Source organism: Melopsittacus undulatus, chromosome 1 (genome assembly GCF_012275295.1).
Source record: "Melopsittacus undulatus isolate bMelUnd1 chromosome 1, bMelUnd1.mat.Z, whole genome shotgun sequence".
Classification (NCBI taxonomy): Eukaryota; Metazoa; Chordata; class Aves; order Psittaciformes; family Psittaculidae; genus Melopsittacus; species Melopsittacus undulatus.
This window is the reverse complement of record NC_047527.1, coordinates 39,663,750-39,680,895: the sequence shown is the minus strand read 5'-3', so window position 1 is coordinate 39,680,895 and position 17,146 is coordinate 39,663,750. Positions and strand designations below refer to the sequence as shown.

General features: G+C 41.7%; 1 protein-coding gene across 3 annotated transcripts; it reads right to left on the bottom strand.

The window, feature by feature from the left end:
- Nucleotides 1-5,362: 5,362 nt before the first annotated feature.
- Nucleotides 5,363-16,735, bottom strand: LOC101877633 (epidermal retinol dehydrogenase 2-like). Of its 3 annotated transcripts, none has more exons than XM_031052329.2 (7): nt 16,583-16,735; nt 13,559-13,904; nt 10,326-10,457; nt 9,250-9,349; nt 7,960-8,104; nt 7,249-7,374; nt 5,363-6,704 (listed from the first exon to the last, which is right to left on the bottom strand). In XM_031052329.2, exons 2-7 carry the CDS (start codon nt 13,877-13,879, stop codon nt 6,611-6,613), a joined length of 918 nt encoding a protein of 305 aa, XP_030908189.1. In that variant the 5' UTR covers nt 13,880-13,904; nt 16,583-16,735; the 3' UTR covers nt 5,363-6,610. The 3 variants fall into 3 exon arrangements, with proteins under 3 accessions (XP_030908189.1, XP_005152589.1, XP_030908190.1); XM_005152532.3 differs by having other exon boundaries at nt 13,559-13,902; nt 16,596-16,735; XM_031052330.2 differs by having other exon boundaries at nt 13,559-13,902; nt 16,635-16,735.
- Between the last annotated feature and the right edge of the window lie 411 nt (nt 16,736-17,146).

Sequence of the window (17,146 nt, the reverse complement as noted above, 5' to 3'; positions counted from 1 at the left end):
CATTGGGAAGAACCAGCATACCAGGTTTGCTCATATAATCATGCTTACTGTCTCTCAAAAAGCCTTCAAATTAGTCTTATGATAAGCATGTTGTTTGAGAAACAGATACAAAGTTTACTCAAAGGCATTCCTTCACATATTTTTCCATTAACATCCCACATCTTTCATATTAAACAATATCCCATTGTCTGGAATAGCAGAAATTTGACTTAATGATATTTGAGGTTCCAGAACATCTCCACTTGCAGAATGCAGATATCCAAATATTTACAAAAAAACAAATGCAAGGGTACACATACATCTCTAAATGACATTAATACTGTGTACTCTTAATACCATTCCAACCTCCATGGAAAGCCACTGCTGTGTGCTTAGTTGCATGACAGCAGACACTAATCTTTCTTAGAGCCAAACAAGTATTGTCATCATTGTATTGTCTGTGATTTGCCTTTTTTAGGCAAAGACAAAGACCAAATCCCAAAGACCAATGAATTGATCTTCCTCAATTCATTTTCAAACTATCAGCCATTTTAGTGCTGGAATTCTCGGACTAGTAAAGTCAACTATTTACCATTCTATTAACTGTAAAATAAATTTAAGCATAATGTATGTGTATGTAAGTTTACAGGTGCTATTTTTCCCCATTGTTTTTGTTTAGAAGGAACTTATTCCTTTTATTATATTTCTTATTTCTTATTCAGTTCTCAATCAATCCATCTTGGTAGTCTTTTAAAAGCTCTAAGATAACATCCATCAGTTTATAGCAGTCCTTTCTCTACAGACAAAATACAAAGGTTTTTAATATTTTCCATCTAAGTCTCCTTATAATCCAGCTTGGGAGTGGTAATAGGATGAGAGCCAAGGAATTTCCAGAAATCTTGAAGTGCTAGTAAGTCATTATTGATGCAGTGCCATGAATATTTGGTTGATGAAAGTTTCTGCCCCTGATTAACAGATATTGTCAATGCATCCCAACAAAGTCAAAGCTTCTTCCTTGCTTACACAACAGGGAAAGAATAAGAAGGGTTGTTAGTTCTCCACTAGGAACAAACACAGCCTTTTAGCATTCTCTAACCTCAAATAGTCTCTGCAAGAATCTATTTTAGCTATAGCTTCTTCTGAGTCCCTTCCTCACATCAAGTCATTCTTCATTTACCTTACATTTGGTTTAGAGTTTAAAAATTCATAGATCTCTTGGTGTGAAAATGTATGAAATCTGGAGATCAGTCTTGTGGCAAAGTGTGCCTTCTAAAACAGATTTCATGGGATACATCAGCATGAAGCTTTAACAAATGGAGACTTTCATTAATCACCACAGAAGCTCTAACTGTTTACATGTAGGAATGTAAATGTTACAGGCAGATTCCAAACAAAAATATTATACTTCACATAACTATAATTGAAGTATATATGTGTATGTATGTTTGGATATATAGAATCATAGAATAGTTAGGGTTGGAAAGGACCTTAAGATCATCCAGTTCCAACCCCCTACCATGGGCAGGGATACCTCACACTAAACCATATCACCCAAGGTTCTGTCCAACCTGGCCTTGAATACTGCCAGGGATGGAGCATTCACAACTTCCCTGGGCAACCCATTCCAGTACCTCACCACCCTCACAGTAAAGAATTTCTTCCTTATTTCCAATCTAAACCTCTGCTGTTTAAGTTTCAACCCACTACCCCTTGTCCTATCACTACAGTCCCTGATGAAGAGTCCATCACCAGCATCCTTGTAGGCCCCCTTCAGATCCTGGAAGGCTGCTATGAGGTCTCCATGCAGCCTTCTCTTCTCCAGCCTGAACACCCCCAACTTTCTCAGCCTGTCTTCATACAGGAGGTGCTCCAGTCCCATGATCATCCTCGTGGCCCTCCTCTGGACTTGTTCTAACAGTTCCATGTCCTTTTTATGTTGAGGACACCAGAACTGCACACAATACTCCAAGTGAGGTCTCATGAGAGCAGAGTAGAGGGGCAGGATCACCTCCTTTGTCCTGCTGGTCACGCTCCTTTTGATGCAGCCCAGGATATGGTTGGCTTTCTGGGCTGTGAGTGCACACTGAAGCTGGCTCATGTTCATTTTCTCATCGACCAACACCCCCAAGTCCTTCTCTGCAGGGCTGCTCTGAATCTCTTCTCTGCCCAACCTGTAGCTATGCCTGGGATTGCTCCGACCCAGGTGTAGGACCTTGCACTTGGCATGGTTAAACTTCATGAGGTTGGCATCAGCCCACCTCACAAGTGTGTCAAGGTCCGTCTGGATGGCATTCCTTCCCTCTAGCGTATCAACAGAACCACACAGCTTGGTGTCATTGGCAAACTTGCTGAGGGTGCACTCAATCCCACTGTCCATGTCACCAACAAATATATTAAACAAGAGTGGTCCCAACACTGATCCCTGAGGGACACCACTCGTTACTGGTCTCCAGCCGGATATTTAGCCGTTGACCACAACTCCTTGAGTGCGACCATCCAGCCAGTTCCTTATCCACCAAGTGGTCCACCTATCAAATTGACGTCTTTCCAATTTAGAGACAAGGATGTTGTGTGGGACAGTGTCAAATGCTTTGCACAAGTACAGGTAGTTGACATCAGCTGCTCTACCCCTGTCCATCAGTTCCACAGCCCCATCATAAAAGGCCACCAAATTGGTCAGGCAGGATTTCCCCTTAGTGAAGCCATGCTGGCTGTCACCAAGCACCTTGTTGTTTTTCATGCGCCTCAGCATGCCTTCCAGGAGAATCTGCTCCAAGATTTTGCCAGGCACAGAGGTGAGACTGACTGGTCTGTAATTCCTCGGGTCATCCATTTTCCCCTTCTTGAAAATGGGGGTTATATTTCCCTTTTTCCGGTCATTGGGAACTTCACCTGACTGCCATGATTTTTCAAATATGATGGACAGTTGCTTAGCAACTTCATTCGCCAGCTCCTTCAGGACCCACAGATGGATTTCATCAGGTCCCATGGACTTGTGCACATTCAGGTTCTTAAGATGGTCTTGAACCAGATCCTCTACTACAGTGGGCCTAAGGTCTTTATTCTCACAGTCCTTGTATAGACACACTCTCTTTTCCTTTCCTACATTCCACTTTTCTAAAGTGCTAACCCTTTGCTAGTCCTCTTTACAAAACTTGGTCCTCTCTAGCTTGTTTGAGACTCCAAGACACAACACTAACCTGTCCCTTTTTCAGCTCAGGAAGTGCTCTAAAGCAGTAGAAATAGGTCCAGCTTTCAAGAATCCTGAGGTCCAAAAGGATGTCTTCTGGTACTTCCCATACAGAGACCATGTATCAACTAATTACTCATGAACAATATCAGCAATACCACCCTTTCCTCTTTTCTTGGATCCCTCCACATATTTAGGGGACTTGCATTTGAACTGCTGAATTAAACTTCCTCACTACTTTTTCATGCATCCTCCAGCCTTCTTCTCTAATGCGGTTTTCCACTTTGGAAACTGTAGCTCTCGCCCATCAAATGTAGCTGTCCTTCCCCAAATCTAGAAAGAAGCAGATGACAGGACTTATTCCTTGATTGTGAAATGACTGTTTTAAGTGCTCTCTCCCCTTTGAAGGGAATCTGAAAATCTGATTGACTTTATATGGGAAGAGTTATAATCCCATACAAACTAAAATCAAAGACACTTTGTTTTCTTAATTATCTGAATGCTAAGGACCAACCATAGTCTTTAAAATGTTAATACAAATATTATTGCAGAGAAACTTACCCGTATCTAAAAGCAAGAGTGAAGGCAGTCAGGCATTTCATCAGCAATGCAAAGAAAGAACAAAGAGTTGAGGAAGCTTTACAGCTGTCTTTCAAGCGCTCAGCTCTGAAGCAAGGTTGAAAACAGATTTCTGCCTGTTGCTTGAGGTGGGTGCAATTTCTACAGGCCAGCTCTACCTGCTGCAAGTATTTAATTTTTTGTGAAACTAACTGGTGTTCATTTGTTGTCAGGAGTTGTAACACAGACGATTGACCTGGATACCTTGTAAATTTACTCCCATTCTCTGTTACTGCCTGACTCAATAGCAGAGTGTGGAAATGATGTACTTCCTGAAGGAAACACTTCAAACAAGCACTTCTCTCTAGCAGAGATTTTTTTTTTCCCTTCTGGATACACACCCCTTACAGATGTGATGACTTGGAACTGACAGCTCTCTCCTAAGTTGTTAGAAGCTTCCCAAAACTCAGGTATGCTATTTTGCAATAACTTGGATGGGTTTTGGAATTTCATGAACTGTGTATGGTGCATTGTATGAGCATGCTTCAGGGTCAACCATTATCATGGCAGAAATATGCAGACAGACCAGTGAGTTAAGTGTATTTTCTGGAATGAATACAGAAAAGACCCACCATGTTAGCTCTCCACCAAGAATTCCCACTTCTGGACAATAATCATCGAGGACTGCAATGCCTAACAGATTCCTCTGCTACCACATCTCTTTCTGCATTAATCCCCAAGCCAACTGCTTTTACAGTGAGGTACTTAATACAGGTGTTGCAGATTCCGTCCCAGGTGGACTGTGCCATCACCTAGGTTTCACAGCCTAAATCATGGCACCTTCATGGCATAAAGTTTATGGTGCTAACAGACCAAACTTCTTTTTGCTATTGAAGGCATCTGCTGACAGTGCTGTAGCTGCTGCTTGTGTTCTGGCTCTGTTAATTCTTCTTCCTGTGCCACAGCCAGGAATGCTGCCACTGGACCTCAAGACACAAAAATAACGAAGAGTCCAGAATATGCCAGACCTTGTCTTATGGCTTTGCTTCTCCCAAGTCTTTTCTGCAGTTCTTTCCTCCTGGGCAGGGGGGTTAGGAGACTATCCCACTACAAGTCCTGCAGAACCACGTTTCCTTAAGTAGATGTAGTTATCCACCACCTTCAATAAGGGTGATGTCTCTCAAGAGAGCTGTACCAATAACCAAGGTTTGTTTTGATAAAGCAATAAGTACCCAGCAGACACAACACTGCAAGGCACCTTGGGACACAGCCTTTGTCATACATCTGTGTCCCAAGCATGAGAACATTCTTATTCCTAGTGTGAATATTGCTGAGGGCAAGTGACAAAGCTATTTTCCTCAGGTATATGCTATCTTCATAACATCAGACTGTGAGCCTGGCTTTGGCAAGCAGAAAAAAAGATCTGTTAAGATGGAGATACCTAGGCCTACAGAGAAAGGGTGTTATACCGCAAGTGGACAAAAGCCACTGCCTGTAATGCTCCCCCACCTTTTGAAGCTTCAGTGATCCTCGTCAGTCTCACCAGAGATACAGTAGTTCTGCATTCCACTAGAATATCTGATAGCTGTGAATCCGGACTGGATTGTCACAAGAAAGAAAAAGTCAGATAAACTATTTTGTTAAAAGACTTTATTTTAGAAGGCTTATGGTTTTGGACAGCTGCTTACTGAGGCACACAGTCCACACAGGTGTCTTCAGAGCATCAACTGCCCCAGGAAAGTTAACAGAAAAGAGGAATCTGCTTGGTTCCTTCCCCAGATGAGATCAGATCACCATGAAGACTAGTTTCCAAGCAGCTGCCTATTGCTCTGGGGTACGATTTCCAAATTCATAAAGTAAATAATAATAGAGCCTGTATTCTCAGCTGCTACTTTTGTTGTTGTTGTTGTTTTCCTTCCCAGTTTTGCTCAGAGGATCAAGTTAGTGACAAGAAAAATTACATTCTCTGTGCTTTGAAGCATTACAGGATAGTAAGATTTTTTGCTACCACAGGAACAGGAACTCACATGGAGAAGAAACACAACAGGCAGCAAAATACCATGTTCTGTATGGTCTTTGAATCAGCAACTGTCAAACCAATGCAGTAACTCCAGTCAAATTTGGAACCCAGTCATTTAGAGACTATTTAAAGTTTCAAACAATGGTCATGAAACCAAGAATTCCTTTGTAGGAGCTGCATTGTACTTCATGCTGTCAGACATGATGCTGTCACAACTGAGATGCTCTGCCACTTCATGTACCATCTTCTTGTTAGGACTTCACAGCAATCCCTCTGTGAGTCCCAAGATCACCACCTCCAAAAATTGATATATGTCACTGATTCTGCACAAAGACAGCACATATTTTCTTTTCACAAAGCTTCCATTTGTATAAATTCAAATCTGTTGTTTCAGGAAGCTCTTAAATTCCTCAGCTTACGAGAGAATGGTAATGGCACCAGCAGTACTGCCCCTCCTCGTGGTTCAGTGAATGACTGAGAAGTCAGGTTCACGAGAGGCTTTCCTGGCTCCCTGCCAAATACATGTGGTTTCTCAGTCCCTTCTCCTGCAGAAGGGCCAGGTATTAGTCTGTGATGCAGGATCATGTTTAAGGCATTACAACAGACATAACTGAAAGGACTAATTTCAATTAATGTATTTCCACAATAAGGTGTAAAGAAAACAGCTCACCAGATTAAAAACAAATAGTTTGAGTGAAAGCTATTGATAAAGAGCTAACTAAAAAGCACTTCTTAAAAAAAACCTGTTACTAATGAGAGGTGAGGCTCCTTCAGTGCACAGCTGCTAGAGAAACGGTTCTTTCCCACCACCACCTTTAGCAAGGTCCACTTCAGAGTTGCTGGTCTCCAAATTTTGTGCTTTTTCACTCCTTCTTTGCTCGACCTTTGAAGCTATCCATGATATGGAGGGTTCCAAAATACTCCATAAGGAGAACAGAAGCTTTCACTGGTAGGATGCTGTAAGGCAGGGAGGTTGCAGAGAAGAAAGAACATTAACAAATAAACAAACCAGAACAGACATTAGTAGAGTTGTGCATTTTTATCACAGAATTAGTTTTACCTGGCAAATACTAGCAAAGACAGTATACTCTCTAGAATACACTACCGCTGGTCCTCTCAAAATACCCCTTACACTCCCTTGGCAGCCTGAGTTATTAGGCAGATCAATTTCGCAGTCTGGCTTGCACCAGTCTGAAGTGCCCTAATGCTAGAGCAGGACACCAGATATGCAGTCACTGAGAACAAGGCCTGGTCTCTACAGCCCACAGTAAAACTACAGCAAATGGAGTTAGCAGGTCAAAGTCAGACATTCCTGTCACTGTTCTGTGGTCCAAGGGTAGGCTGAACCCCTAGAGATAAGGAGAAAAAAAAAAAGAGAACTCCAGAAACACTGGTGTGAATTTTCATTACGTTCTGCCCACGTGGAAGCCTGGTTGCCACTTTTAGTCGAGCACATAGCTGAAACATCCCTTGCCAGAAAAGAGGGAGAGGCATAACTTACTTTTTCAAAGCAAAAAAGAAATAAAGAACACGTGGTAGCAGCAGTATTTCTTGGTCCCGCCGAACAGCAGTGATTATCTTCTCAGCCACATACTCGGGCTCCAGATTGGGAAGCACATGTGGCCACCTGGAAGAGAAAGCATTTCTTACTGTAACAAATTGCTTTGGATTCAAACAGCAAATTTTTGACTCAAAAAGTCTCGATTTTCCTGCTAGTCAACTAAAAGAAGAAATAAATACCACAAATCCTATGAACAATAGAACCTTCATTATGTTAGAGAGTGAGTGGCCACTGTTATTTTCCCCTTGTATGATCTCTCGTAACACAAGCAATCCTCATATTAAGACACAACAGGCTTTTATTCAGCTCCTCAAATTCTGTCATTATACAAACAGTCTAGCAAAGCTATGCCACTGATTTCAGGAGGTGAATGGGGGTTTAGAAAACAGAGAGGACAGCTGGAGCATTTGGCTTTGCAGAGGAAAGGACACCAACCAAGTTTCACATTTCAGCTTACATGAATATCAAAGTACTAAGGGCTTTGCCATTTGGGTTGCCCACTCACTGGATAAGCACTGTTAACACCCACCTGAGGCCCTAAAAATAACACAAGCAGAGAAAAGCCTAGATCATGAATTTCATAAGGAAGTAGGAATATGCAACATACTAAACATGCAAGTTGCATTAAAAACCTCACACAAGTTTACTCACTTAGTGCTACAGCCATCAAACATCCCTGTGTTTATGAAGTAAGGGCACACAATTGTGGTTTTAACGCCAGTCTTTCCCAGTCTTCTCATCTCTAGATTAACTGACTCTGCAAAACCAACAGCTGCAAATTTACTTGCGCAGTAATCTGTAAAATAAACAAAACATTGCAGTTAAACGTCTTTATCTACTAATTAAACTTTACTAAAAAGGTTCAGTGAGTCCTGCCACTGAATGCACACACAGGAGCTATAACATGACAAGAGAACCGGGACAAAACTATGTTCTAGCAAGTAAACTACACCACCACAGATTGGTTTTGTTTTTTAAACAGTATCAACAACAGCACTTTACTACAGAAATTGTATATACACAGTACCTGCAGAAAATTACTGTCCAATAATAAAATACTTCACAACAGAGTAGCAACTGTTTTCAGGTTTAAGTTACAAATGAAATTTGCCTTTGATGTGACTCACTCCTTTACTTTCCCCTTCCTAAGTTAACAGTTGTTTCTAGACTGGCAGACAAAGGGTTACTCATCACATCCCAGCAAATCACGTTTCCACTCTCTACTGAACAATAGCAAATTAAATGATCTTTTCATGCCAGCCCTTATCTTTGAATTCATGCACTAGCTTCTTGCATCAAACTCAAGCTTTCAAGACTCTAACGTGGTTTCAACTTGAAACTCCATTTGTCTTCATTATCAATGCCTTGAAGCTACATTTGTTTTACTGCTATGTCACCTTATTTCATTTTCCTCCCCCTTTGCATACATTTTTCAAAATGCCTTCTGAGTTTGCCCTAATCTCAACACTTTCTTTCCATCATTATGTGGGCTGTCTTGAATGAATGGCTGAGACAGAGAATGCAAAATGAGGTATCACACCTCTGCACCACACCTGGATTTCAGTAGTTCTCTGAATCAGGGAAGCCCATACAGGGTTTTGCTTAGCTTGGGAACATGCTTGCCAAAACCAAACCACGAAATGGACTCTTCCCTACCAAATACCTGCAGGTTAATTTTAGTACCACTGAAGTTCTTGGTTTTTAAAGCTCTATATGGCTCCAAGATCCTCTAGCTGCCTTGGCAGAAAACTCTATTTCACAGCACTGTGAAAACTCTTTTGAAAGGAATGGTCTACTTAAGGTCAGCTAGCTTGAAACCACTTACTTGATCTGTACGCAAAGACACAGAAACTCAAAATCAGCATTTATTTTTTGTGAGTACTGATTGCAGAGTTTAAATCAAACTAATTGTCTAGGTGAATTATAGCTTTAATACAGCACCTGAAAGAAGATTGACTCCAGTCAGTCCTGCTGAACTTGCAATACTAACCAAGTGTCCATGGTTAGAGGCTATCATTGCTGGGAGGAAGGCTTTGTAAGTCTGCAACAGAAGTCAGAGTTACAATGAAACACGTTACTAAGTAAGATATGTGCTATAATATTCTGAAGGTGTTGTTTATAAAGAAATTCTCCCTACAGTTTAAATACAGGTGAAGGAGTTTGTTGTTTGAACTCTAACCTTCAGCTACTAAACTGTGACTTTCCAGGCCAACCAGTACCACTTTCTCCTCAACACCACAGACAGATTGTAACTTGCTGAAAGCTAAACATACAGCTTCAGCCGGTTGTTAAGTTTCTTTCAGCCTAAAGCTCAGTACTGCAATGCTTCAAATGAGAATTAAGTCTTCACTGTGAATTTTGTAAAAGGCAAAACTCTGAATTTCACTTTTTCCTTCTATTAAATTCATTTAATCTTTGTGATTATATTTATTTATAGAGAAACTGAAGCACGTTCTAATATTTCCTTTGCAATTATTTAGGATAGGAACACTATATAGATGGCCTGCCTTCCCTGGAAGAAAAAGCACATTAAGTTACTCATTTTGGACAAAAGTCCCACTTAAGAGCATTGTCTGAATATGGGGTATTTCTTACTGAAACTATTATAACTACAAAGCAACTAGAACACAAGCAGAACTGAATGGTTCTGTTAGTAGAGAACAGCAACTTTAAGGCTGAGCCTCCTTCATATCAATTATTTTTGAGATTATAACTATTAATTTTGAGATTATGACCAGCTTCAGAATTCAACAAATGGTAAACTTCAATCTTAAGAGCATTTCTAAATATGAAGCAATTTTGCTTCTATCTACCTACCCCAGAAGTTCCCAAAGGACCTGCTCTTCCACTCTTATTTTACAGATTTCCATAGAAAGTAATTTCTCATATAATTTCTGAATGAAGTTACAAGGATCTCTATATCCTTGCATATTTCTCTCAATTCCAAAAGGCAAAATTAACACTGAAAACATGTTTAACCAATGCCTTAGCATGTATATGCAAAGTACAGGTATTACCCAGAAGTGTGCCATTATGTTCACTTCCATAGTTTTTTCCACAAGTGAATCTGGAGAATCAATAAATCTCTTCCCAGTTACAACACCAGCATTGTTGACTACAATGCTAACATCGCCAACTTCTTTTTTAACCTAAAAAAAAAAAGCCTCAAGAAATAATGCAATAAATACAAAACATGCCTTCTAAGTTTTACTTATGAAAACATAACAAATGGAAATATACCATGTATCAACTTGAACTTCTTATGCTTGTTACAGATCCACACACCTCAGGTTCTTGGATGTTCCCACCCAATGTATTTCTAGAGCTCAGCTTACCACTGGACTTAGTTTGGAGGTATGAAGCCCAATAGCTCCATATAGGCTTCTGCTTCCAGCAGCTCTGGTTCGTCCTGTGACTGCTCCAAACAAGTTCCTACTGCAAAGTGTTTAACACAACAAGTATTGTGCTACAGTAAACCATCTTAAAACCCATGGGCAATCCTGTTCATAAGGCTATTTTTATGTCACGCAGTGAAGCACAGTACATAGATCCTCATGCAAATTAACCAGGATGAGTACACATGAGGGCTCCAATATCTAAACCTCCACTTGTAAGGTTCCTTGATTATATTCAAATCCTCTTTTGTTTTCCACAGAGCAACTTGAGCACAGAAAAAGTGCTGCCATACAACTTGAAGGCTGAAGCCAGCTTGCACAGTCGAGTCTTTTGATGACTGTCAAGACACTCAGCCCAGGCTTCCCCACTCTGCTTTTAGGCAAAGTCTAGGATACCTTATTGAGTCCTTCCCCTAACTGCTGGGAGAGGTGAGCTTGCCAAAGCTCTAAACCTCCCCATTTGTGCAGTGCAGGAAAGCATGTTCCAGCTGATCTTATTAAACATCTTTTTCAGGTACAAACACTATTTCCTGTTTCTGCATTTATATTTATGCTTTTATATTGAAGTTTAGTAGTGAGCAATTACAATTCCCAAAGACCATCCCAAAACAGCTTTCTAAGAACCACAAACCTCTCCAAACTGCCTACAAGAGGTGGAAGAAAGCACTAGGCAGCGCAAAATACCACCAGGAAGCACGCTTCTACTGTTGATCCTCTGCAAAGGAAAGCATTCTGAGAAAAGAGAAAAACTGGCTGCAAGTTGTCTTCTTGACTAAGCAGCAATAAAAGACAATGGATAAGCAAAAGAGATAATATGCAGGAGATCCTGGATGTAAATGTGAACCCAGATGTCATTTTGCAAAATAATGAGGAAAAGACTTCTGGTTCTTCAAAAGCAGCAGGATCAAAACACCCATAGAGTTACTCCCTCTTCCAAAGCTCTAGATTCTTAAAAGTTCAGCTGAAGCCAAGGGAGGGAGGAGTAGATCAGAGAAGGCCACATTCCTTTTGGGGATGGGTACTTCTGGAACAAAGAGATTATAATTAAGTTTCTTGACAGACAAAAGCTGTTGTTCATCCTGGTGGTACAGGAAAAGAACAAGGACACCACCACGTGCAGAGCTTTTTTGGTTTTCTTCCTAGTGGAGTGGCTCTTTCCAGGTCTCTGTGTGGCTGATGAAGTACCAGAAGCAGGTATTTAAGGTACATACACATTTTGTGTTGACTTTGAGATTGTTTTACTAGGCACAAATTTTTAACCTTATCCTGCCCTGTGTGCATGAAGTTAGTTCACTATAGTCTTGCAAAACTCCAAGTCATTGCATGAAGCTGAATCACAGGGGGGGACTAAACCTGGAACCATGCTGCCTCGTCTTGCAAAGCCCAACACTGAACACTATGATCCAAAGCACTGCATTAAGTGAACAGTGGCACCAAGCACTAATACTAGAGTCTTGTCAACTAAGAGGAAAGTTGTCAGTATGAGTCTACATCAGTTGTCAGTAGGGCATGATATTTCTGAAATCATAATAGGGTCTTTTCTTCTACGTGCCTCAGCAGGAGGATTATTAGCAGATTAGCTGTTAATGAACTGCTGACAGAAGATTGTAAGTGAGGAATCATGCAGTGGTAAGAGACCCTCTTACCACTTCTTGTGCTAGGCTCCTGTCTGCCTCTGGTTTTATCATCCCTAATCTGTGTCACATACTTTGCTATACCCTCTTCTCTTTGGCTAGAATGGCTCTGCTAATGCTTTTCTCCATGGGACAGAAGGGCTAGCTCTTGAGTCCTGAAAACTGAAGGTTAGTTTCCACCTTCTTCATTCCAGTGTCCTTCACACTGGAATACTCCCTCCTCCTCCAATGCTCCCAGCTGAGTAGGAAGCAGAGTTGCAGGGCTGTGGTAGACATGTGCAACTGCTCCACAGGGACAACAGCTGTGCAACTCAGGTGGTATAACAAAGCTGCACAGGGGCCCAAGAGTGAACAGCACTACCAGGATTACAAACCAACAGCACCATCCTCAAACACGCTTTATGTCATGCACAAGCTCCTCTTATCTGGAAGTTTGTTCTAGTCATTTCGGCAGATATAAAAATGCAGAAGGCTAAAGCTTCTTAAGCAGCAGCAAAAGAGGAACATCACTGATGTTGCTGAAGACAGCTGTATCTTTACTGTTTTTTTAAGAATTCATCCTCAGGCAAACACTCACTGTGGAAGCTTCCCAGTCCAGCAGTTAAGTTTAGCAACATCTTCAGCAAATGAAGACAGGTTGTTATAATGGAAACAGTTAAGCAGTTTTAGCTTCTGGCAGTTCTACTTGTCTGCCCAAAATATCTAACCATGTGCTATATTTACAAAGCTCTTCAGAAAAGAAAGTATGAAATATGTACAACTTTGGGAAACATTTATTAATTCTGATAAAGTGAGTCTGCAAACATCTGTTCACAGCCATGGAACTATTTGAAAACTGCCAAAGCAGTTAATCCTTCTTACAATGTATGGTCTTTAGGGTCTACTTTTGGTAAAAGCCTGCCAGCACTTGAAAAACTGCTTTAGCTTCAATAAACTGATTTTCTGCACTTCACCAGTAAGATCTTGCTCAGTAATCGAATTAATAAGAAGCTGCTCAGTTGAAATGAGCTACTGAAAAAGAGAACCAGCTCTTTTTATTTTTAAAGGTGCAGAGATACACAAGTCAACTCTAAAAAACAGTATTATTGAAAAAGGTAGCACGTAAAGTACATTCTGAATCAATCTACTTTAATCTCTTGCTTTGAAACACTAAAACTTACCATACATATGTGCCTGCACTCATCTTACAATAGCGTCAAAGCCACAAATATGATACTTTACCTGATCAGCTACCCTGTAGACATCCTGCCTGTTGCTACAATCACAGACATAGCAGTGTACTCTCACGACTCCATTTTCTTTGATCAGTTTACTTGTCTCCTTAAGGCCCTCTTGATTAATGTCCCAGAGAACCACTGTGGCTCCAAGGCTGGCAAACTTTAAGGATAAGAGTCTCCCAATGCCACTTCCTGCTCCTGTTATTAATACTATTTCACCACTAACACTCTTCTTCCGTTTAGGCACAATTGAGAACACTAGTGACTCCAGCAAGTAATAGACAAGTAGTCCAATGACTCTGAATGTTTCCAGGAAGAAGTTCATCTTGAGAAGATGTCTTCAGATACCTGGTAAAATAAAATGTTTTTCAGACAGGTTAAGCCATAACAAGAAAAAAATGCAAACATCTGTATTTCAAAATGCATTTTCAGATCCATTCTACATATTTTCTGTAGCCTGCTTCTGAGTGTTGCTTCAAAAAGCTATGTAGGTTTACATCTGCACATCAGACACATTTATCCTTCCTGTATCATCTCCAGGTTGCTTCAACTGCCCTCCGGAACACAGCACACAATTGATATAACATTTAGCAGAGGCAGGAGACACCCGTCCTCATCTGCTTCAGCAATTCCCTACTCCTCATGTCATGCATTTCCATCTCTGCTCCGTTAGAATGTGGACTCAAAAAAGTGATAGCTGCACCCTGAACATCTTAACCAGAAATTCATGGCAATTACAAATCAAACCTTATGGCTTTATCAAATAACTTTAGAGCTCACAGGCTAGTCCTTGAGGTCAGGAAAAATCCTCCTTTGAGGACTATGACATTTTTGCTTTGTAGGCACTCCTTGCAATTTAGAAATCATATGCAGACCAAGTCACAGTCTCAACCCGGCTGACAAACTGCCAGCATAGGAAGCTTCAGAATACAGTATGCTTAAAAATCTCCAAACCACACTTGGCTGTCACTATTTGCTTACAACAACAACTACTATTATTGAGGAGAGCTTACTTTTAAAACTGAACAGTGTTTTGTTTAGAGACACACCGCAAAGCTATTGAGTTTCTTCTCTTCACCTCCCTGCATTAAGCAAATGTCATGGGCTTGAATCATTCTATCTCAGGTATGCATTAACTTCACACGCAATCTGTATTCATCACGGTAATGCTTACACAAAGCAGGAATTTAAGTCCTCAAAAGAATGCTATTTATTTCCCAGTATGTGAATGCTATGGTTAAAGTACGTTTTAACTGTTGACTAACTGCAGTTTAACTATGGATTAATATCTTCCTTCTCAGCTAAAGGTAGAGCACACTGGGACTTACACTTCAACCTTCAGCACTGCATTCCCAGTTTGAACACACCTCTTAGTTAACACTATCTATGTGTATAGGTAATGATGTTTGAGAAATACCAAAGAGATATGTTACTTAGATCTCTGCTACTCCGAGCAAAGGTCATGAAATTCAGCATGTGGACATACAGGTATTATCATGAGCTTTATACATGGGAAGCAAGGCAAGACCTGAAAAGAGACAGGCCTCTGCTGGAACACAGCAAGTTATTTCAGAGAGTTTGCTGTCAGAAACATGAGGACATCACAAAAATAGTTCAGTAACAGAAAAGCTTTCATCAAAACCTTAGTGGGCAGGGAAATAAATTCTTTCTGAAGAGAAGCCACAGAGTAAGGCTTTTTTATTCTTTGTTCCCTTTTTAAAAGGGACAAAATGTGTATAGAGGCATTAACACCAGTAAGAAATGGAAGAAATATCTAATCAGCACAGGAATATTTTTCTAGAGCCAACACTGACATTTCCTGGAGAAGCTCACATAGAGCTGCTACAGATATAAACAAAACCAGGGTTGTATGGGACAAGTGTTACTAAATTTCATGTGCATCAAGAAACCTGCAAGTTTTTGGAAACAGAATTCTTCGCTGGACCTAAAACAGAGGCAATAAATAAGTAGTTGCAGAATTTAACTTGATTACACTGACTCAACACACTCTGAAAGGAGACTGGTATCTCTGGAATAGATAAGAATGTTGTAGTTAATCCTTATGGAAAACTAAGGGAAGCAATTACTTTCAAAGTGTAATACGCAATTTGACCTAAACCCAATTTAGAACTTGGGTTAGTAATTTATTAAGCAAAATAATAATGAATTAGGCTTGCAAAGGGCAAAGGCTGATTAAACCTTAGGGAAGTACCAACTTTTTTTTAGAGAAATAGAGTTGGTTTAGGCATACACCAACTCCTCTTCCTTCAATGAGATGCTTAATTCCCACTGACACATCCCTTGCCAGCCCAGCTTTGACTGGGCCAAGAGCCCTCTATTCTTACTGCATTAGCACTGCTAATTACACAGCTACTGTGACCAAGCGTATCTATAGACAATTACATTAGCCAAGGCTGATTTTGGCTCCTCAACTAGAGCAAGCAGGGATCTGTTTACAGGTGAATTAACCAAGGGTACTGTCAGCACAAGTAAGATCTCAGATCCCTTCTGATACCATGTATTGTTTTTTAATATGTTACACCCAAACAGACATAAGTACAGAGAGCTTTTATATTGTAGTGAAGCACCAGGGAATTTACAATACCAGATTTCTTTTCAAGCACAAATAACTTTGCCAGCACAGACTTGCTGGTAGGTGTGCAAATGCTTACAGCCAAGAGGCTCTTGCAGACTCTCAAGTGCTCAGGAAACACAAGGGCAGCATTAAGGCTGGTACCTGAACCACAGAACACTTCTGCTACCCAAAAGGATTAAAGGCCGCTCACGCAATCATCTGAGTGGAGTTTGGCAAGCATGAATTTACTCATTGCATCTGCAGTGTTGGGTCTCCCCAGAACCATACTGCTCCTGTGCCATGATACCCTTCCCACCACCCACAAGCCTCTGGCAGCCCTACTCTCCTCTGTTAACCGCACTGACCCCACCAAGCCCCAAACCGCACGGGCAGCGGTAACCCGCTCCCCACCTTCCCTCACGCCCAGGACCCCCGCTCCCCACCTCCCCAGCACCGCCGCGGGTACCTCTGCCTGCGGAGCTGAAGGACAGAGAGGACACCCCACCTGAGCGGTGCCGCGGGTGAGCGGCTGCAGCAGCACGACACAGACACCACCACAGTTCCGGGTGGGGGGGAACGGGGCACCCTTTATGCCGCCTGCCCGCCCCGGTGTGGGGCTGACCGGAAGCCCGGGGGCGGGGCGGAGAGGAAGGGCGATGTGCTCCCGGGGCCGGGAAGCCGGGCTCGGAGCTGCAGGTCTGCTGCCGTTGCTCTGGCCGGCATCGGGAAGGGGAACTGCTGTCTGGGATGGCGATCGGGGCGCTCGGCCCCCTTGGCTCCAAGCTGAGGCTAAGGCCGGGGGAAGGGCGAAGGGCTCAAGGACGGAGCAGCTTGTTGGGCGGGGTTTCTGTGGCAGCTCTCTCCACTTTCGTTTTAAAGATAGCACCATTTATAACGTGCTTTTGGTTTTGAAGAGGAAGAGTCTCTGCTGGAGAGGTGATCGCTGGGGGCAGGCGGGTTTCGTGTGGCTGGTCTAGATGCGTATTGCGGGGCTGGTGCAGGAACGGCCCTTACCGT

What these genes read in the sequence shown, in the direction of transcription:
- LOC101877633 (XM_031052329.2), bottom strand. Translation starts at nt 13,879, where the DNA reads ATGAACTTCTTCCTGGAAACATTCAGAGTCATTGGACTACTTGTCTAT. An exon ending in TCTACAGGGTAGCTGATCAG is followed by an intron (nt 10,458 to 13,558) that starts GTAAAGTATCAT and finishes TTTTTTTTTTAG; the next exon opens with GTTAAAAAAGAAGTTGGCGA. An exon ending in TTTGATGGCTGTAGCACTAA is followed by an intron (nt 7,375 to 7,959) that starts GTGAGTAAACTT and finishes TTTCTCTTCCAG; the next exon opens with GTGGCCACATGTGCTTCCCA.